This window comes from Gopherus evgoodei, chromosome 15 (genome assembly GCF_007399415.2).
Source record: "Gopherus evgoodei ecotype Sinaloan lineage chromosome 15, rGopEvg1_v1.p, whole genome shotgun sequence".
NCBI classification, from domain to species: domain Eukaryota; kingdom Metazoa; phylum Chordata; order Testudines; family Testudinidae; genus Gopherus; species Gopherus evgoodei.
Genome location: NC_044336.1, coordinates 25,720,990 through 25,747,954, shown reverse-complemented (window position 1 = coordinate 25,747,954; position 26,965 = coordinate 25,720,990). Strand labels below are relative to the sequence as shown.

Sequence of the window (26,965 nt, the reverse complement as noted above, 5' to 3'; positions counted from 1 at the left end):
GCAGAGTGGCCACACTTACAGCAACCAGCGCTGCAAGTGGTGTTAGATGTGGCCACACTGCAGCGCTGTTGGGCGGCTTCAAGGGGGGTTCGGGGAATGCGAGAGCAAACCGGGGAAGGAGACCAGCTTCCCCGCGGTTTGTTCTCGCGTTCCCCGAACCCCCCTGCAAACCGCAGGGAAGGAGACCTGCTTGCTCGGGGGTTTGGGGAACGCGAGAGCAAACTGCAGGGAAGGAGACTTGCTTGCACGGGGGTTCGGGGAACGCGAGAGCAAACCGGGGAAGGAGACCAGCTTCCCCGCGGTTTGCTCTCGCATTCCCCAAACCCCCCTGCAAACCGCAGGGAAGGAGACCTGCTTGCTCGGGGGTTCAGGGAACGCGAGAGCAAACCGGGGAAGGAGACCTGCTTGATTACCAGAGAGGCTTCCTCAGGTATGCTGGGATACCTGCTTATTCCACGGAGGTCAAGAAAAGCGCTGGTAAGTGTCTACACTTGATTACCAGCGCTGGATCACCAGCGTTGGATCCTCTACACCCGAGACAAAACGGGAGTACGGCCAGCGCTGCAAACAGGGAGTTGCAGCGCTGGTGATGCCCTGCAGATGTGTACACCTTCAAAGTTGCAGCGCTGTAACTCCCTCACCAGCACTGCAACTTTGTGATGTAGACAAGCCCTAAGAAATTGCAGTGTCAGAATGAGATGAATAGGTGAAAGGAGGAAGCAACCAGTAATTAAGAGAACTTGCACTTCAGTAAGAGATGAAAATGAAGTGGAAGCAGCTCCTTAGCTGGGAGTCTGCATGTCAGACCCACTGACACAGGCCCCTCAGAACCTCTCATTGTGAGTGTTAGAAAGAGACGTGGTATTTGGGCGGGGGGGGGGGAAGAGTGGTAGCATCAGTTGTGGGAGTCAAAAATAGTAGCTTTTCCCCTGCAGGATGTTGTAATAGCCGTACAATAAGGCTAGACTATATAGTTTTTGTCTCTGCAATAAGTAAATTGGAATAACGCGGAAACTGTAGTATAATTACCTGGCCTGTTTGGGAGGCTTTGTTGTGCTAGCCATGAGGCCTAAGAGCGCTCGTTGCTAAAAATACCTGCAGCTGATTGTGTAGTTAATGCAGGGCTCAGCATGGTGTCTTTGTTGCCCTGGGACTGTATTTTGAGTCAGAGCAGCCTATGCCCTTCAAATGGCCCTCTTAGGCCTGCTCTACACTGGGGGGGGGTGGGGAATCCATCTAAGATACACAACTTCAGTTACGAGACTGGCATAGCTGAAGTTGACGTATCTTAGATCGAATTAAAATTACTTACTTTGCGTCCTCGCAGCGCTGGATCGACGGCCGCAGCTCCCTGTCGACTTTGCTTCTGCTGCTCGCACTGTTGGAGTTCAACAGTCGACGGGAGAGCAATCGGGGATCGATTTATCGCGTCTACACTACATGCGATAAATCGATCCCTGGTAGATTGATTGCTACCCGCCAAAGGCAGGTAGTGTAGACGTACCCTTAGAAATCAGTGTCGTTGATCATGTTAACATCCTCTTTCGAAAACTGATTTAACTATCTGTTTGCTACTGGCTAGCATTCGGTGGCAAAAGAGGGTTTTAACATGTCAGCCCACAATTCCAGCATTGTAGCAAGCACGGGGCATCTGACCAGGTTGTCTGTTGGCCCATCATTGTATGTGTATCCTAGAATTCAGCTGGCATTCCGTAATTTCAGCTAGTATGCTTTATTCTGTCTTTGGAAACCAAACCCAAAGAGCCCCTGCCCCTCAAGCGATAAAACAGTGACATTACATGTTCACTAACACCTATGCCCCATGTTACGCTTCAGCAGTTGGTGCAAGGGCACGCTCGAAACCTGGTAGAAGCACAAGGCCGTTTACAGAGAGAGGAATTTACCACAGAAAACTTAGTGGAGTTCAAAGAGAAGGATTAATGAGTAAATGAAACGTTGGCTTCTGTAATAATTTCCTGAAGGACATGTGTTCATTTACTCACTCAGTAAGAAGTAACTTCACAAATCCTCTTGGGAAGAGACAGATTAAAGTAAATTGCAGTTTCCTAAATCTTTCTGCCAGCTTTCAGATGCTAAAAATCAGGAGATATTTGGTTTGAACAGTCCAAGCTGTGTAGTGTTCCATCAGAATGATACAGGTCACTTCGGTTACAAGGTACATGTCCAGTACTATGTAGTCGTCTTAATTCTCTGCTTTATAGAAGGGAAAGCATCAGTACAGCTCTTATTAGCCTGATGCCACTTGCTTCATTTGATGGATGGCAAAGATCTAAACTCCATGCCCTACCAATTTGCATCCTATGTACATTGGCGGCACTGTGGATGGCTGAGAGTAGATTAGTTCAAAAGAAAGAGAGCTAGAAATATTCACCATAAACACAGTACAAAGCAGATCCAAGGTTGGTTGTTTTTCTTCCCCATGTTGGCATGGAGGGTCCCTGTTTCGTATGAATTGTGCTTAGGAGGACCCAAAGAGGGTATTGGCTGAATTCTTACTCTCTGACGCCCTAAAAAGGTGGGAGGATATTTACTGCTATTAAATTTAAAATTCATTCAGTTCTTTTTAAAGTTCTGTGATCAGAGGTCTCTAATAAGATACAGCTATGCCTGTCTGTTCAGAAAATCCAATCTTCCAGGCATACAGCATTTCAGTATCTCCTTTGTAGCGGAATAGTATTTATAGCGTAATATTATTTATATAAATCCTTTTTCCCTGCCCACCCAGAAACCCAAGATTCTGCCTTTGTTTAGATTGCACCAGCTTATTTTATAGCAAATGTTGTTTTTAACCTGTTGGTTAAATATCACATCATTGGTCTAAACCCAAGATCAGAGCTATGAAATTGGTGTGCCGCTGTGAATTTTTTAAAGTGCTGCAAAGAGCATTTATAGTTTCAAGTCATAATTTCCACCGGTTCGTTTTGACGTGGTTATGTGAAGCCAGCCATGGGTTACAAAGCAAGTAAATTTTTGACTGTACTAAGTGTTAGACTGTTGAAATAGGTTTTAAAAGATTAGGATCTCGATTCCCAGCTTTTCTGAGCGGGCGTGACTTTCTCATAAGTGCTGTCCCTCTGGATTCCTGGCAAGCTGCTTCCAAGATCATGCCATGACCCACAATTTGAACGGTTTTCCATGGCCAGAAATGATCCTAGAGCAAAAGCACAAGGAAGTGTGTGGTGACCAATAGGCCCCAGTTCTGTGACTTACTGGTATGGAGTAACCCTTATTCATACTCATTGGAGCAGCCCTGTAAGCATCAAAGAGAGTGATGCTGGTTCTGAGCCAGATGCTTTGGACTGGGATGTTCAGCCAGGTTCACTGGAAATGTTGGTATGTTTTTCTTTCTTCTAACTAAAGAGGATTCTCTTCAGCTGTTTTCTCAAATGGGCTATTTATTGTACACAATCCCTCTGATCTCAGACGGACCAGGTCCCCAGCGATACCAAAAGCCTCTCCTTTAATCTTTATTAATCTGGTGTTGGTGCGTCTCCCAAATACATGGACGAGCTCCGCTTGTGTGAAAACGCACAGTGTGTCATGGATGTATTGGGAGCTGCTGGCAAGATGACCCATCAGGGAGTTCAGTCTGCTAGGAGCCAGTCTGTTCCAGAACAGCCCCAGTAACCCTTCTGTTCATTTTCAGCATGATGGGGGGAGAAAGGGGACTCCTTGCCATTAGAGTTGTACAAGGAACCGATTTTTCAGTTCTCTTGCAATTCCAGAACAATTGAAAGAAAAAAAGGGGGATGGGGGTCAATCTGAAAATGAATTTTTTTCAAAACTTTCACTGAATCAGAAATGCCCCAAAAATTCATTTTGAAGTCAAACCTTTTTAATTTGGGGAAATTTTAAAAGACATTTCAAAACAAAAAGTCATTTTGAATTGGGGGGGAGCCCATTTCATTTAGAAAAGGTCAAAATGAAACATTTAGAATTTTTTTTTTTGAGATTTTTTTGGGGAACATTTGTCAACCAAAACAATTTGGCAAAAGCAACACATTTGGGAAATGTTTCTGTCTCTCCAAACCTGTCGCCTCCCCACCAGACACACACACAAGTTTTAACTACAAAACTTTGCCCAGTTCTGCATAGAGTGAACGGCGCTGGGCATGACGACACCACGTGCCCTGTTTGTGGATCTCAAATGAAGCTTTGGGACTATTTAGGATTAGTGCCTTTGTGCTGTGAGACATGAATGTTGCATCAAGGCAGTGTGCAGTGTGCATCACTCCGTTGCGGCTTCACAGGCCAGTTCTACACAATGCTGACGGATGGGAGATCTTGTTGTTGTGCTGTCGTCGTCTGCCACTAACAACAAGCTGCACACACTGGACTTGACTTTTTTTCATCTGCAACGTTAGCCGGATTTGGAAGCCAGTCTACGGAATCCGGTACAGGGTCCCTGCCTCATTCCTCTCTCTGCCTGAAAACGGCTTGTTGCATCTCCATAGGAATTTCCTGGAAATGTATTTTCTTTAGTAAACACAAACAGTGGGTGAGAGGAGAGATGGTTGTGTTCCAGGCACCCAGCAGAGAGCATCTTATCAAAGAAAAGAATGCATGGAATAAACCAGCAGATAACAAGGATGCCCAGTAGCTATAATACAAGGTTGGGGAGCACTGCCATGACTGTGTGGACTGCTGCTTATTATGAGCTCTTTTGACCTGGTTGGGGAGAGGACCCTACACACGACAAGGAAGGCAATGTGTGAAACATCCCCAGAGCAGTATTTTCTTCTCCACACCCTCCAAGTGCACATATTATTCAGGGCTAATCTACATGGGGCAGCCAGGAAAGTTAATCTGAAATAACTAATGGTGTCAATTTGAAGTGGATCAGTTAAACCACATTAAACCCGTGTGAACACCCTCATTTTGAATTAGAGTGGACCTAATTTGGTTTAGTTGAATTCACTTCCAAAGTGAAGTAAAACCAAATTAAGGCCACTTTAATTACAAATGAGGGGTTTGAAACAGGTATTGAACGTGGTTTAACTGATCCACTTCAAATTGACACCTTTAATGAATTTGGATTTTCTTGGATGTCCCCATGGAGATGAGCCCTTAGTATAATTTCCTTCCCCTTGCTCTAACCCTGTATTCAAATCGTAAAGGCCTAATCCATCCCAGAAGGCTTAGCTTTGTCTGTTTCAGGCACCTTTTTAAAGTGATGTTTCAAAGCAAAGGTGTGTCTACTTGGAATGACTCAGCCTCTCCTTATGAGGGAGTAGAGAAGAGCAGCAGAAAGGCGCCACCTTTGCTATAAACATGACAGTAGTTGTGCACAGATCCCAGGTCATGATGCTGGTGAAAGGTCATGGAATTAGAAGCCCCAGAGGCTGAATTCCTCCATCCTCAGCACAGACAGCACCAGTTCAGACCTCCCCACCAAAGTGCTTCTCCAAGGCTTGTGCAGTCCCTGGCTTTTGGCTGAGAATGCAGACGATTAGTGCCACTGCATTGGTGCATCTTGTGCTCTGGACCGGTCCAGTGGGAAGTGGCTTGAGACACACCAACGCATTTCATGTAGCAGATGCTGTGCAGCCATCAGTTGGTAACAACTTTGGGTCACATTGAACCACTGACATATAGATGAGAAGGCTCCATACTCTCTCTCGCTGAGCTGTCTTCCTGACTAGTGTGACTGTCTGCTCCTTCCGTGGTCTCTTCAATAGCAACCCCTGTTCCGAGAAAATTACAGGGCTTTTGTGACAGAAACACTTTCAAAACAGTTATGAAGCCACCTTAGTGTAGAATTCAGAGAGCGTGTTTCCAGTTAATGTAATAATCCCCTTCCCCTGCCTTGGACAATGTCGCGTAGTTTGGGGCTTTCCCTTTGGAGGCTCTGCCACTGATGACATCTCTGCTCTTGCAGAGATTTCTGCAAGTCATCCCTCTGATGCTAGCTGACTGCATGTTCCTTATTTACCTTTAGTTAATTCAGTTGCAATTGCTCCATACAAAATGTTCCTATCTGGCCTTTCTGCTATATGGATTTCAGTCTGAGAAGGAACATTTCTCCTTTCTGAGTCCCTCAAGGCTAATTATGAGTGTGCAGGGAGTGGAGAAGGATAGGATTTGAATGGCACACCAGTGAAATGACTTATCCATGTAAACCTGAAGTCTAATCTGCTTGGGCTATTTATTCTGAAGTTGGTTGTTACAAACTACCTCTAAATTTTTGCCAGCATTGCATAAGCCATGTGCCTATTTTAGTGCCTTGGAGAGTTATGATGAGCAGCTAATGCCTGATGTGAGGGATTCAGTATGTTTTCCAATTTAGAAATGATTCTGCTAGATGCTGTGTGTTAGATGATCCTCGGTATTTTTCCTGCCACATTCTTCATTATCGGAGGGGTATTTTTAATAAAAACGTGACCCACCCACCCCTTTTTTAAAAGCGTTTTTCCACTTGGATTGATGCTTCCATTCATTGTAGCTCACCCCTGGATCGAGTTCCAACAGGTAAAACATACGACGGGGAGGCAGGAATCATGCATTCTGTTTCCCATTCTCTGGCGAGCTCTGCGATCTTTATTAGATTGTTTCTCCATCCCTCCATGTCCACACCTGTACCACTTACCTGAAACATTATATAAAATTAATTCTAATGGAGAGATCCTGTTTTCATGAAAATTCCCTTTTATTACGCACAACAATGAAGAAAAGATGTGATATTGAAACAACTGTTTTTCAAGGCTGCTATCCAAGAATGTTTTCCATGTAATTTTGAAGTAACTTAGAATCATTGGGGTTAGAAGTGGAGGAGACCTGTTAGATCATCCATCTCATCTCTGGGTTCACTAGATCAGGTTATGCCATGACTTCTCTTGCTTTGCCCAGTCTTGTCCCAAGTGATGGCACTTTCACCACTCCCTTGGGGAGACTATTTGACAGTTTAATGCAACTTTATGAAAACAAAACCTGAGAGTCAAATCCCAGACTGGGATCAGGAAAGTTAGAGAACATTCTCAGAATGGGGAAATAATGGTGCAAAGGTGCGTTGCGGTGGGGTAGCATTAACACCAGAACAAATGTACTTAGCTGACCCTTCCTAATGCTCCTATTTCTAGTGTTCAGGGTATTTGCATGTGAGGAGGCTTCTCAGCCACAGCCCAGCTTCTTCTCTTGCCTGTCCTAGCAGTGAAGTCTTTATTCTGTGGTTTATATCATCAGTCTGTCACTGTTTGAGATACCGAACAAACATGGATGGAACTTGCATTGGTTTTCGAGCCCTTTGAGCCAGATTGAACCAAACCTTGGCTCGCTAATAGCCAAGATCTCCACTTCTGCTTTGAGACTTTGGGGTTCATTTGAACCTGAAACTCACAGTGGGGGGAGGGGACGTTATGCAAAGGGAAGGCATAAAGCCCAAGGAATATTTGCTACAAGTCCTGTGATGAGCAGAGCTCCCATTAGAACCCCAAGGCAGAACCACCCAGCAGAAGCTGAACAAGCAGTCTGTATTTCAACGCTGTTTGGTGATATGTTTGCTTCATGCAAACTATGAAACATGGGGCTACTTTTCTTCCTGAATCAGAAGGCTTTCCGCAGTAGGAAGAGCCTTATTTCAGCTGGATCATGCATTTCTTAGCTGTATCACTGGCACCATTTGCCACTGCCTATGCCCCAAGACTTCAACCGGCAACATACGCAAGTATTTTATTCTGGGAAACGGGGGAGCATTTTGGAGGGTGATTTTCTCCCTCCGCCTCCCGTTTCCCTTTAAAACCTTCCCTTGCCCAGTCTGTTCATATTATTTTCCCATATTCAGAGTCTGTCTCTGAAGACAACGCTTAGAACTTCTTTGGAAGGGAAAGAGATGATGAAATACATTGGAAGGGTGAGGCTTTCCAGTGCACTCTGTTCCTATTTAGGACCCTTCGTGACGTGGTCAGAGTTTCAAAAACACTCAGAGCTCATTGGGTGAGACTTTGAATAGGTCAATGGAACTTGTGCTCCTAAATACTTTGGCAGATCCTTCCTGATAAGAACCGTAAGAGCTGCCAGGTGCTGAGCAGCCTTGATAAAATGCTCTGAAAGCATGAAATCTGTTCTTGCTAGGGCTATGGCTATGCTAAAAGCTGGGGGTGTGGTTCGCCTGCTCGTGTGCACATACTACCAGAGCTATACTACTATTTATCCACATGCTAACTCTCATCAGGCTAACCATGAGCAGCTGTGCACGGGCAATGGAACCTCACCCTAGCTCGTAGTGTAGATGTAATCTATTAGAAACCTCTTCCCCACTCCGTACCATCCACCATTCTGCCTTCACTATTGAGGATTCAGTTTAAGGGTTTGACTACACTTACAGCTGTGCAGCGCTGGGAGTTAAAGGTGTCTTCGTACAGCTGTGTAGGGCCAGCGCTGCAGTGTGGCCACATTTGCAGCATCTGCAGCGCTGTTGGGAGTGGTGCATTGTGGGCAGCTATCCCAGCGTTCAAGTGGCTGCAACATGCTTTTCAAAAGAGGGGGGTGGGGTGGAGTGTGACAGGGAGCGTGGGGGAGACGGAGAGAGTGGATTTTTGGAGCTGACACTGTGTCGGCTCCCTGCCTTGCAAGTTCCAACCCCTTCCCCCACCTCTCTCTCATTCACTAAATGCAAATAGCCTTCTTTGTTTTTTTCCTTACAGACCAGATGAGCAGCTGCTCCGCGCGCTGCTTCTCTCCTCAAGCAAACAGTAGCTGTGCACATTCCAAAGGGATCCCCCTGCTTCTGCTCATTCACTGCAAACAGGAGCTGTTTGTTTTTTAGATAAGCAGCTCCAGGAGGCCCGAGTTCACAACAAAACAAAGAGTGTTATCTTTACTTAAAAGCATTATGGGAAGGTTCCGGAGGTCAGTTACAGCGTAGTAAGATTAATCACTGTTTACAAGAGCAGCGCTGTTCTCTTTATTCCTCTCGTCGAGGTGGAGTACATGCAGTGCTGTAGCCAGGGAGATACAGCGCTGTATGTGCCTTGCCAGTGTGGACGGGGAGTAAGTTACAGCGCTGTAAAGCCACCACCAGTGCTGCAACTCTCCAGTGTAGCCAAGCCCTTAGTCATAGGAGCTCAGGAGACATTAAAGCAATAACCATGCATAATCATTCCAATGCCTTCACTAAATAGCGACATCAGAGTTACAAAACCTTGGGGCAATTATATTAATATGCAGAATAATTACATCCTAACTAATAACGGTAATGTAAATAACAAATAAATAGGAAATCATTGTCTAACGGGGAGAATGGCCTTCTGAAATGGAATTAATTATTCATAAAGCACTCTGAAAGCTGCGACATGAGTGCATGCCAGGGACTGTCATTAATAACCAAAGAAACAAATATTAATGTTTGGTATTGATTCAGTGTCTGAAATGTTTGCATTTGTTCTGCGTTTTCCAGGCAACTCTTCCCTAGCTTCATTGTGGTCATTAATTTAGCAGTATAGCTCACAGATGGGGTTCTTACTGACTGAACAGCGGAATTGCCATTGTGGCAGCAGCTGGACATGTCTGGTGGCTGCTGGTCTCTGGCTTTCTAATCTCCCATCTCCACTGCTAGAGCTCCGGCTTGCTCCTCGGGGGTATTCTAGCTGATGCATGTTCTCCTGTCCACTGCTGTGGTACCTTGCTTACAAAATAAAACACCCCGATCTGTTTCCACAAAAACAAGCTGCCAGGTTTCCCTGTAACCTCTTGGCTTTCTCCAGAGTCCTTCTGGTTGCTGCTGCATTTGAACATGAATGACATCTTTGTAAAACAGAAAGCAGGAGCTGGGGGTTGCAGCCCGTCTAGGAAACAGACGAGTACCTTGATCTGTGACCTGCTGTTGTCAGGTGCAGCTCACAGAGATTCTGGGGAGAAGGTAGGGCCTCTCTGTCTTCGTCCTTGACAACATCATCTTGTTCTTTACTTCTGACATTTTGCCTTCTGTATTACAAGCTTCTTGAGAAGGGAAAGTGAATTTGAATTTCAAGTGCTGCTTTTGTCTCCTGGGAAGCTTTTTAGAGTATTCTACAGGAAAGCATTCTGCTGCTGTCTCACTTGTTATTACCCAGGGCACTGTATGAAATGAACTCTTTTAGGTTGTTCACCTGCTTTCTCCTACTTGTCAGTTTGTGACACTCGTTATTTATTACCTCTGGGATTTCCAAAGGAGTCTGAAGGCCTGTCCACACTTGTAAATTAATTTGGATGAAGGTAGGGAGTAAAGGAGGCCATTTGCTGCTCTAAATTAGACAGATTAACCCAGTTCTTAATAACTCAATCCATGCTGGTGGGTGTGGCCAGGGAAGGAGGAAGAATAATACAGACCAGGGGAAGGCTGTGCTGCCTTTAGCAGAGCAGTACTTCACCAGGGAGAGTGATCATGTCACGTGTTTTGCTTTTGAATGTTTCTTATTAAAAGAAGTTGATCACATGTCACTGTAAGACCCCCAAGCCTTCATTCCTCCCAGCCTGACTCACAGGAAACAGAGCCATTCAGTCAGTTGTCCCAGTTGATGAGAGCCATCAAGATTCCAAACCACCATTAATTACCCACCCTTTGCATAATTACAATAAGCCCTGTCAGGGGACAGAACTCATTATCTTGGCGCCTCCTGATGGTCATCCAGGGAATTAGCTTTCCATCCTCCAGAGCGCCCTCTGTCGGCAGTTGTCTCGCCTTGCACTGGCTCCCGTATCCCTCCCAAAACCCGGTGCCCCTTTCTCTTGGGGCTTCCCCGTGGAAGTCCCCTATGGTTTCTGTGTCTCCCCACCCAGGGGAACCCCCACCCACTATCCCCACCTTGCCTCAGTATAAGGCTACTGCCAGTCAGCATCTAGCCCCCATTCACTGGGGCAGACTGCAGTGTAAAAGCCACTCATTGCAGGCAAGGGGGGTTTGGACCTGCTGCCTCCGCCTGCTCTTGGGCTGCCCCCTGCAACTCCAGGACCTATTTGGCCTTGCACAAGGCTGGCAGCCTGAGGAGTTGCCAGGCACGAGCTCCCCAGCTCCTCTCGCCTTTCCCCAGCCCTGCTTCACCTCAGGTGCCCTGGTATGCTTCCCAGCAGCCAGGCCCATCTCCCTTGGCAGCTAGAGGAGACTCTCTCTGAGCCTCTGACTCACAGCCCTTTTATAAGGGCCCGCTGAGGTCTGTTTGGGGCGTGGCCACAGCTGTGCCTGCTTCCCCAATCAGCCTGGGAGCTGCTTGCCCCCAGCCACGGCCCTCTCCTGGGCTGTTTTAAACCCCTCAGCCCCACTACAGGGCCTCAGAGTTATATTTCATATTTCTACTTTCAGATATGAGAGTGATACACTTATACAAATAGGCTGATCACACTCGGTAGATTATAAGCTTTGTAATGATACCTCACTAGAGACCTTTTGCATGAAGCATATTTTAGTTACATTATATTCACCCTCATCAGCATATTTTCATAAAATCATATAGAGTGCAACATCACAAATACATTAAAGATTGTGAGGTGCCAAGATGCTGCTGTAATGGGGGCCACATAAGTTGGCCAGAGAGAACCAGTCCAATGTAAAATCCTAGTTGAAACAAGGCACTGAAGCTTTTACCTCGAAATACCAGGTCAAGATGAACCCCAGGTGGAAGGTATTGAGTTGAATAAAAACTTAAATTCTCAGGTAATCACAGTTGTCCTGGAGCTGGGGCTTTAACTGAGACCTGAGGAAATAATAAAAAAGTTGGCAGCACTGCAGTGGCTTTGCTGGAGGAGGGATACTCTTCTGTGAAAACCTGGAAGATAGAAGTTGATTGGCTTGGCTTCCACCGCATTCTCCAGTCTTAGTCTAGTTTGCAATTATTTTTAAATGAATAGGGCTTGGAGGGGAACTTGTCTAGAAATAGCTTTCTGATCCGTGCTAAGCCATGTAAGCTGCAATGAATAGTATTTAAAATATGAATCCGTTTAATTTAACTCACATCTTTCAGCTTGCCTGGCCTTTACAGAGACATTTATAGGAGATGAGAGAAATTTTTGATTGGATATGGGTAGGCTGTTCCACTTTCAAGTCTATCCTTTGAACTTAAAGCTTGCACGGTATTTACATCTTGTTTATGCAAATTAACTGAACGTTGCAACCCTGGGTTTCTATGAGTATGTCTCAACAGCCCATGTCAGTGAGCCTCCCAATCTGGGGCAACAGACTCAGGCTCGTGGGACTCACGCCACCCTGCTAAAAATGCTGTGTAGACAGCGCTTTGAAGCTGCAATTTGGGACAGAGCCCACCCCCACCCCATCAGACCCGGAGCTCCAGCCTGATCTGCAGTGTCTATACAGCTAATTTGAGCACAATAGTGCAAGCCAACTCTGTGGATCCAGCCATGGGCTGTGTTTGACCTGCTCTAACTGGCCCTGTGTATGTAGACTGGCTTGGCTGTGGTCACCAGCTGGTTCTCTCCCTCCACATCCAATGCTGATTTTGACCAAACGGTTTTACAATGAACACAGACATCTTAGAGCAAGAAACGGGTCCCCGAAGTCAGTGTGCCATGGTGGAGGCTAGTTTCAGAGACAACAAAATAATTTGGGAGATCCTTATTCTCCTGCTGCTGTGGAAACAAGGGGTCTTATGCAAAAAGTAATTTCTAGTTTCTGATCCAGACCATGAGCACACAGGGCTGACCTTCTCAAAAGTGGCTATAATTCTTCTCTTGCAGCATCATGTAAACAAAGCAGGGTTCCTTGGCTACTTCAATTTAAAAACAGCCAGCCCAAACCTAGGGAAACTTGGGTTAGTATCTTCTTCAGTAAACATAAATGGGAAAATGCCCTTTGTACATGCTCTTAATGGCAGATGTTCTCGTGGAGCCTGCTACCTTCACAATTTTTCTATAACTGAAACACTTGACTGCTTTTTTAAAATGATATTGGGCCAGAGTCTCTGTTCTCCTTGATCCATTCACTTCAAAAGAAAAATCTCTCTCCAGTAAATCTCTCATTGATTTTTTTATTCTTTTATATATTATCCTCATCTGAGACTTTAGTGTCACAGCTAATCGATAAATGACAGCAAAGCATCTCCTTCCAGACACAGTCACCGTCTCTTACATCCATCATGCCTTCCTTTAATCTGTCTAGTGATCAGAATAGAGGACTGCCACTCCATGGCTGGCTTCTGTTCCTAGCTCTTTCACTGTGTTACTATCTGGCTTTGGGATAAAGGTCAAAGAAATAAAAGTGGAGGCCGTCGTCATTCACCGGAATCATAAGAAGCAGAAAATGTTGCTGATGCATTTTTATGGCTGAATTGATCCTTGATTCACAGGCCGAAGCGCTGCAAGAGGTCAGAATGGGGCAAGTCAGTAAGACTTCATTTGGAAGCTGTTGTTCTGCAGCATTGACTCCTACCAAATGGGTTAATTAAGTCTGCCTCGGTCGTTACGTATGATTAGAAATAAAGTCATTCCAATAGGACATTGTCAAGGTGATGGTTTCTTCCTTTTCCGATATAATTAGTGTTCTGTGCAGGATTTGAACTTAGAGTTAGTGGCAATTTAACATTTTGTTTAAAGCTAGACACCCACTCCCCTCCAAAACAGAAAACAAACCCAACCTCAGTCAGGGGAATGGAAATCCCTCACCTGTGCAAGAGAGAAACATCTATGGAAGTCAGGAAGTAATGCCCCATATATACAGGTGGATGGGAGTAGGTTTTATATGTAATATCTACTCTGTATAGATTAGTTTTTCCAAGCTCTGTGTAGCTCAGAAACATTTCTCTTTTAGTGGACCGACTTCTGTTGCTGAAAGGTATTACCTCCCCATCTTGTGTCTCTGATATCCTGGGACTAAGGTGGCTATAACAACACTCCTAAAAGATGAACACCTAATAAGCTGTATGGAATTCAGTCACTCTGTCTCAGAATGAGTAAGAGTTGGGTGGTGGTTGCCAGAATTTGAACCGGTGGTTCCTTCTTGTCCAGGTATTTCAAACCTGAGCCCATCTTTCTGAGATAAATGGAGGGACAGAGATTGTTAGGGCCTCATTTTTATACCTGGAAGCCCAGTTGGGCACCCCTATCTGTATCTAGGCCTTTTGTGATCCATTTTAAGCACATAGGATTGGAAATTTTAGCCCCTCCGTGACTTACCCAAGGCTCATAGAGTGAGTCAGTGGCAGAGCTAGCGGAATGATCCTGCTGTTCTGACTCTATTCCTTTAATGTAAGCTGTAGACTCCCTGCCTCCTGTGATGAGATTGAACCCGGTCTATACTACAGATTTATGTCGGTATAACTATATCGCACAGAGGTGTGGAAAATTCACTCCCCTGAGTGATGTAGTTATACTCACATAACTCCCCAATGTAGACAGTGCTATGTCCATGGGAGGGCTTCACCCATCAACGTAGCTACTACCTGTCGGGAAGCTTCCCTGTCGGCATAGGTAGCGTCTTCACTAAGCACAGCTGCAATGCTGTAAGTGTAGACAAACCCTTAGAAAGGTCACGCTGTGCCAGGTGCTGCCCTTCCCTGGAAAGGTGTAGCACCAAAACTCATCCTACTGAAATTTGAGCCTGGTCACTCACTTTTATCAATTCTTGCTGGTCTCTTCTCTGGCTAAAAGGACCCAGTTAAACAGATCTGATTTCTCTCGTTGCTGTTCCCGTCAGATCCACCATGCAGATCAGCAGGATTCAAAGGCATATTTGTTAAGTGATGTTCATTGGCTTCTGGCGTTAATTAATTTTTGGGTTATCTTGGTATAACTTCCAGAATGAAGTTTTTAAGCTTCGTTCCTCTTTAGTGGCATTCAAGTGTGTGTGTACGTTAGGAAGAGAACCTCTGGGTTATTGCAGCAGCACAAAGAATTGTAGATCTGTGGAGCAGAGAATTTTAAGCTCACATCACTGAGTGGAATAGAATCAGAACTAGTCCCGCCTCTTCCCAGCCCCTGAGGAGTAAGGTGGACGAATGGTTAGGGTGCTAGCCTGGGACTCAACAGTATTGGGTTACATTTACAGATTACCTCTGCACAAACCACCTCCTCTCTCTGTGCCTCAGAGTTCCCCTTTATCACAAAGGGAACTGTACTCCCTTCCTGACCTGTGGGGATAATTGCATTAAAGACTGGGAGATGCACAGACACTCTGGTAATGGGGGCCAGACACATTGCTAAAATGGACCTGTGCAGTACACGGAAGCTGGGGGTGTTTTACTCCCCAAGCAATGATGCAGAGGTTTCTTAACAGGTAACAAGAGACTTTACTAATTTACAAGTGTAGTGGACACTGGTTACTATACAATCATTCAGTATTATCCTTCAGTAATAAATATTGGGGGTGCAAACAGTGTTTACAAATCAGTGCTGTCAAGCAACCCTACAAAAACAAACCAGCTGGAGCAGGTGCGTGCGTGTGTGCAAGAAAGAGAGAGAATCCATTGACACTGCTTCTCCTGCAGCGTGAGATCTTATATGCAGCTCGGTAATAAAGAAGCTCAGGGAAATTGCAGTGTTGCCGCCATGAAATTATCATAATTAAATGTGATACCTGTATTAATTATGCTAGCTAGGATTGTGAGGAGGGAATGGGCCTCTTAATCAGGGATTTGATTTAACATCTGGGCCATTCAGAGTCCTTAAATATCCCCAAACGTATGCTAGGTAGTATTGTTCTTCAGTCATATTATAGTAGATCTTAGAGAGAGCCTTTTAATCATCAGAACATTTTACAAGCATTATTTACTCCTCACAATACCACTGTTAGTACGGTTATCCTGATTTTACAGGCGGAGACACAAGGCTTGCCCAGGGTCAGAACTGGGGTTGTGACTCATGGATTCCTGGTTCTCAGTTTTGTGCTCGGACCACTCGCTCTTGCCCCTCAGGTTTATAATGTGCTTGGTATAAGGGCTTTCCATAGGAGTGTGTTGCCTCATGCAAGCTGTGCAGAGCACCAAAGGATGGGGAGATATATAAATATACATATTTAATTACTGAGGGCATTCTGTGCCAAAAAATTTAAAATTCTTCACCAAAAATTTAAAAATTCTGCACCCAATATTTTAAAATTCTGCAGGTTTTCTTTGTTAATAAATAAATGGAGAGGCTCCAGCATGGCAGTGGGGAGCACAGGCCACTGGCTATGCGAACGTGGAAGATCACCCTGCAGCCCACCCCACCCCACCACCCCTGGGACATGGACTCAGTGTGAGGCTGCACCCAACCCTGACACAGCACAAGGCCAAGACCTGGGCCTGGGCCAGAAACACCCTGGGGCCCTGCCTGTCTGTGCCAGGTGCACCAGGTGTGGAGCAGGCAGGCTCAACCAGGCAGTATCCAAGTGTGAAGGGGCTCAGTGTGGGGGGGATCCAGGTGTGGGGTGAGAGGGTTCTGTGCAGGACAGTCGGGGTGCAGGCAGCTCTGGGGGGGAGTCTAGGTGTGGGGGGATCTGGATCCACAGAGGCTCGTTGGGGCGGGTTTCCAGGTGCAGGGGCAGTGGGACTCTGCAGGGGCTTCCAGGTATGGTGGTTGGGGCTCAGTGGAGGGGTCTCTGTATGGGGGTCTCAGTGGGGGAATCTGGGTGCAGCTAGTTGGGGGTCAGGTGTGTGGGTGTCTGGATGTGGAGGGCTCAGGGTGGTGTGGGGGAGGGCTCATTAGGGTGGGGGGGTGAGTGCAGGGAGCTCACTGGGGGGTGGTTTGGAGTGCAAGGGTGGGGGTCCAGAGGCATGGGTTCTGGGTGCCGGGAGTGGGGTGGGGTTCGGGTATGGAGTGCTAGGGGGGTTCTGGGTGTATGGGGTGAGGTTTGGCAGGGGTGTCTGAGTATGGAAGGTTGGGAGGATAGGGGAGCAGCACCCCATACAGTGACCCACCCCACAACTGCGGAGCAATAGGGACAGGAAGCAGGGGAGGATACTGAGCTTCCTGCAGCGGGGGGAGGTTTCTGGGAGTGGGTCTGACACAGCCCCAGCCAGTCCTTGCAGGGGAAGAGGAAGTCCCATCCTCTCCTTTCTCCAGCCCAGCTGGGACTGGCAGCTGATCCTGACTCAGGGTAGGAGCCACTGCTGGGATGTCCCCATCCCCATGGTGATTTACCTCTCCTCCAGCTGCTCTGGGTGCCTGACACAATGTACCTGCACTGCTAGGGAGTAGTGTGTGATTGCTCTTGTAGCTTCCTTTTGCTTCCCTGTTAGATAGTCATTTTTCTGCGGGGAAGCAAATCTATGAGGGACATGAATTCTGCACACGTGCATTGGCGCAAAATTTCCCCAGGAGTAATATTTGTATTCTGTGCCTGGTGCTATGCTGCAGGGGGAGGAGCTATCATTCTCCTGTAGACTGTGTTTTGAAGAGTGACTGTGAAAATGCCACCATCTGTCTGTACTGGTCTGCTTCCTGTGCATGCCTAGATTCAGTCCTGCTTATTTTATTGAGGAAAAATCAATTGTTTACTTTTCCTTACACCTGATAGCTCTGCAGAGCCAGCACTGCTATGGCAGAGTGAATAGGACACCCTTCCTGAGTGCCACACCATCTGCAGAATTGCTCACTAACTTCTGGCTGCAGCATCTTTACCTTGAGGGGAACATCTCCATTGTGCCCTAACTAGATAAGTGATCCTGGGATGAGATTGCAGGGCTGGACATTAGATAGAACATCCCTTTACTTGTATAAATTGATCTGCAGTGCCTGAGAGGAGACAAACATGGACCCACACCTGAAACTCGGTTTCCAGGCTCTAATCACACATTGAAGTCATGGCACGGTCCAGTGTGTCCTGTATGACTTTATCTAGAGTTTTCCGATGTTTGCTGTGAGCCTGGATTGCGTGTAAGGTCAGAGTGCTCTGAGCTCATAAATGTGGCAGGAGGGAGATGGCGTGATGAAGGACCTGATTTCAAGCCCATTGAAGTTAATGCATTGATTTGCACGGGCATTGGGATCACGCTGAATGTGCGTGTACCCTGAGGGTCCATGTTCTCTGAAACTGTGCTTGTGATAATCTACACTGCCATGGTACTACATGCCCCATATCCATGTAGCAAGCTACCACCAGTCACTTGTTAGGTTTTTCAGTGTAGGGATCCTTCAGTGTTGTAACTATCATGATGTTTGCTGTTTTGAAACCTTTGTTCTGGATAAGGAACTAGGTTGCAAGCCTCTCTCTGCAAAAACATAACAATCCCAAAAGGCTTGTTGATGATCCTGTTTTAGTGCAGGATTGGTCCGTGATCCCGGGTTAATGCATTATAAGGAGAAGACATCTTGACGTGTAAAACCATGCAAGCCCAAGAAAGAGGCAAAATCCCGTTGCTTAGGCTAAATAAGCACTCTCCTGGCAACAGCTGAGATGGTTGTCTTTTGCTTCATTTTTCTACAGCATGGAGCCTGAAGTCCTTGCTGTTTAGTGGCACAACAAGTAGGCTGACCCAGTGCAAGCTGCCCCTCTGCCAGTGCACATGTATGTAGCTTCAACGGCAGCATCTCCTGCTCTTCCAGTCCTGGGGTGCAGGCTACCAACTGCACCAAACTCCTAGAATTCTAAAAATTGGAGGGGGGGTGGAATTTCTCCTGCAGGATGGGTCTACTACAGCTTTGTTCTGTCTGCTCGTAAACTACCCAAGTGATGGTGTTTGCTCCCATTCCCTTGGGAACCTGTTCTACTTGAGTAGACCCTTTGCTGTTAGGAGTTTTATCCTGGCATTCTGCACTGTAAAGTGGGAGGTGTTCTGGGGAAATAGCTACCTGCAAATGCGCAGGGAATTTCACCACTCAGTATTGTAGGCTTTCAGCTCCTCACAGTAGAGACCAGCATTGGGGAGTGAAAGGCATAATATATAGCGATGAACTGTTACAGTAAAGAGCGATGCATCTTGGTGTCTGAGCTGTCCTGGGGTCCAGAGATCCTTAATGTAACACTCCAGCAAGTAGATTAATCAAGGAACTTAACAGCTAGAAGTCAAGTTATACAACCCTATACTTCTAAAAGCCTTTTCAAGGGTAGTGGTCTCATTCTATGAATACTGAATCGTGTTGGGAAGCTACAGGATTCTCTCTCTGGCTGAAAAAGGAGCCAGCCTCATGTGAATGGCACCACTTCCTGTGTGAGAAGTAATCTCATGTTGCCACACAAGGGGGAACAGGTGCTGCCACGGTTGCTGTGTTGTGCCATAGCTCAGAACGTGGCTGTTGCAGAGCGAGGAGCATCCAGTTGCTAAAACCAGTCAATAGACGTGTCAGAGGAAGGGAAAGCTGCTTTCCTGAGTGCGGGTTGAGGGGAATAATCCCACTGAGCCCGGCTGCAGTTCACCTGCAGGAAAAGAGAGACTGGTGGAGGCTGGGGTAGTTCTGACCCTGTCAAGGTAACATAGGCTTTTGGGTAGGGGAGATGTTACAACACCCATTTCACTTTACAGGGAGCCATCTCTCAGGCAGGGCCGTATCCTCTCCTGGAAGGCTGTTCCCAGCCAGCATGTCAACCATGTGGAGAATGCAGGGATCCAGCGTCAAGGAAGCACGGATTAACCTGCAGTAGCTTTTATCCTGCGCTCTTAGGAAATGTTCCACTTTGCATATTGCCTTTCTTTTTCCCTGCTCGGTTCATCTGGCTAATGAAAGAATCAGTCACTTAGTTCCCATTTGCCAGAACCTTTCCAGAGCTCTGCCAAGCATGGTAAAGACAGCCTAAGGTCGAGTTATTGTGTTACAGGAACCTGCCAGAATCCTCCAGTTGCCTTGGTTTGAATCGCAGGAGGAAAATTGTTCACAAACACGGGTACTTAAACTGAGTTTTTCAGGATTTTCGCTCTAGCTGATAAACACACGGAAACAGCATGGTGCAAGCAAATATCATAGCTAAGCCATGTTTATGGTGCCTTTTATTATTTGTATCATTAGAGCATCTGGGAACCTCCGTCATGGGCCAGGATCCCATTGTGCTAGGTGCTGTGCAAATACAGAACAAAAAAGACAGTACCTGCTTCACAGAACTTCCACAAAACACACTAGGTAGATGCAGACAGGAGAGGGTACAAGAAATAAGGAGACAGTGCTGGTCAGCATGACAGGTGATGTTCTCAGCACACCAGCAACCAAACATTGTCAAGGATTTTGAAGGCCTGGTCATTTTATGCCTGGGGAGCTTTGAAACCCGTGTGTTTTGTGGCAGTGCATTGTGCTGCCTTAGCTGGCCTAGGTAAAGCATCCACTGATGTCAGCGGAGTTGTGAGCAGTAAGCACTTCTGCATCAGACTGGTATGTTGGGTAGGAGTGATCATGCACCTTTACTCCAGGAACTTCAGAAAAACACAAACAATGTAACGTATGACATCTGACGGGAAACATGAGTCAGTGCTGCACCCTCGCAGGCAAAGAGCGTGCGTACGAAAACAGTCCACGCTAAAAATGCAAAGAGACTCCAGCTACCAAGGAATGACTTATAGATATGGAGTGCTCAACTAGACTGGGATGGTATTTAGCTCTGAATGACACACTCGGAGTATTTTTTTTGTTCCTATGGGATGTCCAGATTTCCTACCTACCTAGGAGAATTCTCTGGTAGCAGAGGAAAATGTGAGATTTAGGGCTTGTCTACATCAGAAAGTTGCAGCGCTGGTGAGGGAGTTACAGCGCTGCAACTTTGAAGGTGTACACATCTGCAGGGCATCACCAGCGCTGCAACTCCCTGTTTGCAGCGCTGGCCGTACTCCCGTTTTGTCTCGGGTGTAGAGGATCCAGCGCTGGTGATCCAGCGCTGGTAATCCAATGTAGACACTTACCAGCGCTTTTCTTGACCTCCGTGGAAGGAGGAAGCCTCTGGTAATCAAGCTGGTCTCCTTTCCCGGTTTGCTCTCTCGTTCCCGGAACCCCGAGCAAGCAGGTCTCCTTCCCTGCGGTTTGCTGGGTGGCTCCGGGAACGCGAGAGCAAACCGCGGCGAAGCTGGTCTCCTTTCCCGGTTTGCTCTCTCGTTCCCGGAACCCCGAGCAAGCAGGTCTCCTTCCCTGCGGTTTGCAGGGTGGTTCGGGGAACGCGAGAGCAAACCGCGGCGAAGCTGGTCTCCTTTCCCGGTTTGCTCTCGCGTTCCCGGAACCCCGAGCAAGCAGGTCTCCTTCCCTGCGGTTTGCAGGGTGGCTCCGGGAACGCGAGAGCAAACCGCGGCGAAGCTGGTCTCCTTTCCCGGTTTGCTCTCTCGTTCCCGGAACCCCGAGCAAGCAGGTCTCCTTCCCTGCGGTTTGCTGGGTGGCTCCGGGAACGCGAGAGCAAACCGCGGCGAAGCTGGTCTCCTTTCCCGGTTTGCTCTCGCGTTCCTGGAACCCCCCTTGAAGCCGCCCAACAGCGCTGCAGTGTGGCCACATCTAACACCACTTGCAGCGCTGGTTGCTGTAAGTGTGGCCACTCTGCAGCGCTGGCCCTATACAGCTGTACTAATACAGCTGTAACAACCAGCGCTGCAAAATTTTAGATGTAGACATGGCCTTAGATTGAAAACACACACACACACACACTCACTCACACTCTCTCTCTCTCTCTCACTGGTGCTCTGAAAAATGTATTTGGCAGAGGAAACATTCTCAGCTAGTTGCTGTGATAGATGCCATGCATTTAGAACACCTCCTACTTCTTCCCTGCATTTGTGATCGCTGGGGTTCCCAACTTTCCAATACAGATGATGCTGAATGTTCATTGCCAAGTGTGAAAAAGTCCCTGTGGACAGCTGACTGTATCACAAATGCAGGAAAGAGAGTCTAGATTCTGAATGAGCCCTAGAGACTGAAGTAACTTCTTGACCCTCCAGTCTATTCCTCATGGGAAGGAGTATTGATGGGGCCGTTCCAGTGAAGCTGATGTGGTCACTGTTTTTCGACCAGCATTAAATTCACCTCCAGTTTGGGTTTGTTTAAACTGGATCTGTACTGCTCCTGTGGGACTGGGATTAAGTGAAACCCTAGTTATTTTAATTTAGGATTTAGTTCTACCAATGTCACTGAAGCACCTGAATGACTGCCATGTACAATAGATTGGCAATAACGAAGTCCCCAGCAGACCTCATGGAGTTTTGGGCTCCATCACCCAGTCGCCCTTGCTGGTAATCCAATGCCAGTAATTTTTACCAGGTTATAGGCAGTTTTGCTCAGAGTAGAGGTCTTTTGAAAGGGAAGGTAGGGATATGTAGTAGCTGATGTTGTGAATGTCATTCTAGTTATAGGTGGGAAAGTGTATTCAGATGACAAGGTTTTGCAGTATTTCCCAATAGCTGTTGACTTTCGATGTATCTAATCACCTTTGGAAATTTACTTTTCCATGTGGGTCCCCTCGTTGGTGAATTCTTTATCCCTGGCTCTCTTATGCTTCGGTCTGGTCTTTGTGATCTGCATTGCCCCAGGGAGGAAGACGGAATTGCAGGTAGTTTTAGGCACAGACGCTGACTTTGAAGTAGCTGGGCCTTGATCCAGTTCATAAGAGCTCCAAATCCTTTCCAACTCTCAGCAAGGCTGTGCTCCTAAACCCAGATTATTGCATTTTTGTGTATTTAACTGCTTCTCGTTGTAATTTTTGAAAGGTTCATGTGTTGTTTACAAATTTTTGTAGCAGTGTTAATCCCAAGATGTGAGACACACAAGTTGGGGGAGGTAATACCTTTTATTGGACCCACTTCTGTTGGTGAAAGAGAAGCTTTCAAACTACAGAGATCTTGTCGCTTTCACCAGCAGAAGTGGATCCAATAAAAGATACTACCTCCCCCACTTTGTGTCTCAAAGGCTTATATGTTCTGTAGCGCTTCTAATAGATTTGTATTGCAATGGCCTGTGAACATGCCTCATGTGAGCTGTCTAAGGCAGTAGAATCAACTTCTCTGTAATCTAGAAGACTAATACACCAGACAACATTTTCATGTGATTGCATAGGAGAAGTTGCCCCCTAACCTGCTTCAGTATTCTCAGGGTATGGCTACACAGCAAAAGGCTAGAAACAGAGTCGCGGAGCCCGGGTCAGTTGATTTGGGCTTACACTATGGGGCTACAAATATCAGTCTAGGCATTTGGGCTCTGGTTGGAGCCTGAGCTCTGAAACCTGGTGAGGGAGGGGCATCCCCAAAACCAGAAAACTGGGATTGCTTATTTGCTTGGGTCTTAAGTTGTAATGATGTTTCTGTGCTTCCCTGTATCCTTCTGCCCTCAAATCTAAGTCTTGTGTTTGTTTGGCCTCCAAGACTGTTGTATCTGAGCACCTCCCCAACTGTGAAAATAGAAACAGCCGTCTTTTTCTCTCCCTTCCTTCCCAGCCTTTAGAAGACGTAGCTTGGTTTTGTGAAACATTTTAGAGAAGGAAAAGACTGATTTTGCATTGAACTCTGAACACGGGGAGGTTGATAGCATGTTATTTTTTTTTCACTGAACCTTCCTTTGTGCCTGTTTGCTCATCTGTAAAGAGAGGATGATTGTATTTAACTGCTTCACATGAGGGTTGCATACATGAATATGCTCAAGGTGCTTTGACATCAGCTACGGAAGAGGCTGAAGAAAAGTGGTGATGTTTTGTTACATGGTCGCTTTTTCAATATTGCAAATAAATTCTCGGCTCTGTGTATGTGCACGCCACATGTATTTGGGTGCACGTGCATGTCATTATATCCATTCTATTTGCATCCAGGACGGACAGGCAGGAATTAGGAGGAATGCGGGGTGGAACTATTCAGGTCTCTGACAGTGTGTTTGTTGGGGGGCGGAGGGTAGTTATGAATCTGGACGGTGATTAATTGAGAGACTTTCAGATTCTCTCTTCTCCCAGTTGTGAGTGGAATGAGCCTGTGGCCACTGCCAATTTCTGTTCATTACCTTCCTAATTTTACACTTTGGTAGAGCACCTGGTCCACAGTACAGCTTCCATCCTCACTCTGCAGCTTCTCCACTCAGCAAGCAGTTCCCCACGCGCCATCTGTTGATCTTAATTCCCCATTATTTGTGTTCCTGTGTATGTGCAATTTGTGCTTCTCTTTCATTAATTTCACCAGCAAGTTTCTTTCCCTCCTTTTGACTCCCATTTCAGAGCGTGGTAATTACTGCGTTTTTGTTACCCAATGTCTAAGCTCTTTCCAGAATTTAATCACGTCAGTGCTTCTGGTACTTGAGTTCTGCCCTCTGGAAGATTCACTTCTGTTCCCTGTCACAGCTCAGAAAGGTAGCACCAGGGTCGCAGCCATCCAAACCATCTCAGTGGCTTCATTCAAGGACTCAGCTCTGAGCCATTCATTGTTTTTAAAGTGAAAAACCCCAAATGGTTTTGCTAAACCACCCACCCTGCTGTGTGAATGTGAAATATGGATGTAAGTGCTAAGCTCTTTATCAACTGCAGGTGCAAACTATTTGGAAGTAGCAGCATTCTATCAGCTCTCTGTTCACATCTCATTTTGTCTGCATATATTCCAAGGGGGATAATCTTAAACACCTTGTGGAGGCTCTGTTGGCATTCTGCACATGGGTACTGTCTATCTGGCTTTGGCACTGTAATGTGCCCATCACATTAGTGTTGGATCTCAGGTTACAGTAACTCCATTCCACTCAGTGGAATTACCATGCAACAGTATTATTCGTCAGTGGACAGTTAAAGATTTATAACTCTGTAGCCTTACAGTTAGGATGATCTGGCTGCTCTGGGGTTCTCTGGCCTTATCTTATATCTTTGTCTAAAATTCAACCCAAAGTTTTAGAGGTCCCACGACCTCTGTTTCAACTTCTGCATTTTCAGCTTGGAGTGGGAAGAGGGTGAAACGGAAACGCCCAAATCTATAAAACAAGCATTATGTTTTTCCAGCTGACTGGGAAGGTGAAAGACCACCATCGTCATGAAAAGACCCGGCTCCTCTGAGACTTTGAGCTGTAGTTTTCAGACACTCAAAGTTCAGTTAAGTTTCAGAGAAGTGTCCAGACTGCTAGGAGCTTAATCAAAGTTCCGCCATCTTGAGTGTTGCGTCAAGATGCCTGCCCAGTAGAAGTCAGCCATTTTGTCTCTGTCAGATTGTGAAAAACCCTCTTTTACTCCAACGTCAAATTGCAGGCCTCCTGCACCTGCCTGAAGGTCTAATCACCATTCTCTCCTATTAGACTGTGTGGCCACTGTAATTAGACAGCCTTGTGACTCCTGTAGGAAAGAGGAGCTCCTAGCAGAGAGCTGAGAATTGGTGCGTTTCAGTAAGTTACCAATCAACCACACCGTGAATATCTCTCTTGTCTCTCTGTTGCTGTATTGTAGACGCAACATGTTAGGATGGAGCAAGGTAAATGAAGTTAGCTTACCACAGGTTTCTGTCCCACTACTTAGGGAAACAAGTCTCTCTATGAGCCATCAGTAACTCACAAAGAAATGTGCTTAGCAACGGTAGCATATTTTTGCCCAGGATGTGCCATGGGGCTTTGTTCCGTGTGTGTGAGAGAGAGAAAGCATGTGAAAAATACAACATGGCTCTACAGAAACTGCCCAGCGCTCTTGTAGCTGTTGTAATCTGTAACATTTTGGACTGTAGAATACTGGACGGGCCCTGTGTGAGAGCATGTATGGCATTTGTCTGACTATTCACGAGGAGGAGGGAATGTGCTGGTGGCAAAGCCTCTTAATTCTCCACCGAGAGCCTGACTGATTGATTTGCCATTTCTGTGGTGTGCAGCGTCACAGTATCTGAGCACCTCATCTCAATTGTAAAAAGGAAAATAAATGGCATGGGTTTAACAGCCATTCGAAGAATGATGGGAGCTAAATTGGAAGATCAGCCCACATCCCTGATCTTGATTTCAGCACATTCATAGATTATAGGCCAGAAGGGACTGTTGTGATTACCTAATCTAGCAGAGGCTTGGTCTATCTAACTCCTTGACTGATCTGAGTTTTTAACTTTTGTTTCTCTCTCTCTCTTTCAGAGGGTCTAGCTGTTGGAGTTGGATTTGGGGCTATTGGGAAGTCAGCATCTGCAACTTTTGAAAGTGCCAGGTAAGCTTCATGAGTGTTTCTGATCCTGACATTGAAAGCTTTATGCACACTCTTGCCTCTCCGAAATATTGTTCTTGATCTTGAAATGGAGTGTGAAGCTTTACAGCGTGGTTGGAGATAGGAGTGTGGGTTAGTTTAAATTGGTCTGGAAAACAGAAGAAATTCTTACTGCTCTTGGACTTTTCTATTGGCTGCAGTTGAAAAGTTTTTGTCAGCGATGCCCACTCTCTGAAAGTGCTTTCCACTGCTGCTCCAGCAGGCAGGCAGAGCTGAGGAGTTGATAAAAGGACAGTGAGCCAATAGTATTTGTCTGTTTGGAGGCATGTCTATATAGCAATTTAATTCCAGCGACTGGCCCCTATCAGCTGACTCTGGCTCGCGTGGCTTGGCTACAGGGCTGTCAAATAGCAATGTAGGCATTTGGGCTCAGAATACTCTGCAGCTTGCAGGAGTGGGCCCTCAGAGAGATTCTTGCAGGGCAGATGTCATCCGTTATGGAGGATAGGTCCATCAATGGCTATCAGCCAGGATGGACAGGGAGAGTGTCCTTAGCCTCTGTTTGCCAGAAGCTGGGAGTGGGTGACAGAGGATGGCTCACTAGCTCAGTGCTTTGAGCATTAGCCTACTAAACCCAGGGTTGTGAGTTCAATCTTTGAGGAGGCCATTTAGGGATCTGGGGCAAAAAATCTGTCTGGGGGTTGGACTAGATGACCACCTGAGGTCCCTTCCAACCCTGATATTCTGTGATTCTATATGATAACCTGTTCTGGTCATTGCCTCTGGGGCACGTGGCTTTGGCCACTGTCGGCAGACAGAATACTGGGCTAGATGGACCTTTGGTCTGACCCAGTGTGGCTGTTCTTATGTGCTGCACCATGCCTTTCTGAGCTGGTCAGAAGTAGGACTCCAGCTCTGCTTGGAGTTGCTGCTCTGTCATAGTGATTATAGCTGGGACACAGGCCCAGGCTTTCCAATAGCCATAGTCAGGTCATTTTAAACACGTGGCATATTTTTGGAGTG

General features: G+C 46.4%; 1 protein-coding gene across 7 annotated transcripts in view; it reads left to right on the top strand.

The window, feature by feature from the left end:
- SLC39A11 (solute carrier family 39 member 11) overlaps positions 1 to 26,965 on the top strand; it is a 415,701-nt gene that overhangs the window by 174,403 nt on the left and 214,333 nt on the right. For all 7 annotated transcript variants that reach the window (XM_030534252.1, XM_030534250.1, XM_030534246.1 and 4 more), the window contains one exon: positions 25,876 to 25,945. In XM_030534252.1, the coding sequence (XP_030390112.1) occupies positions 25,876 to 25,945 (70 nt within the window). The remainder of the gene's footprint in view (positions 1 to 25,875; positions 25,946 to 26,965) is intronic.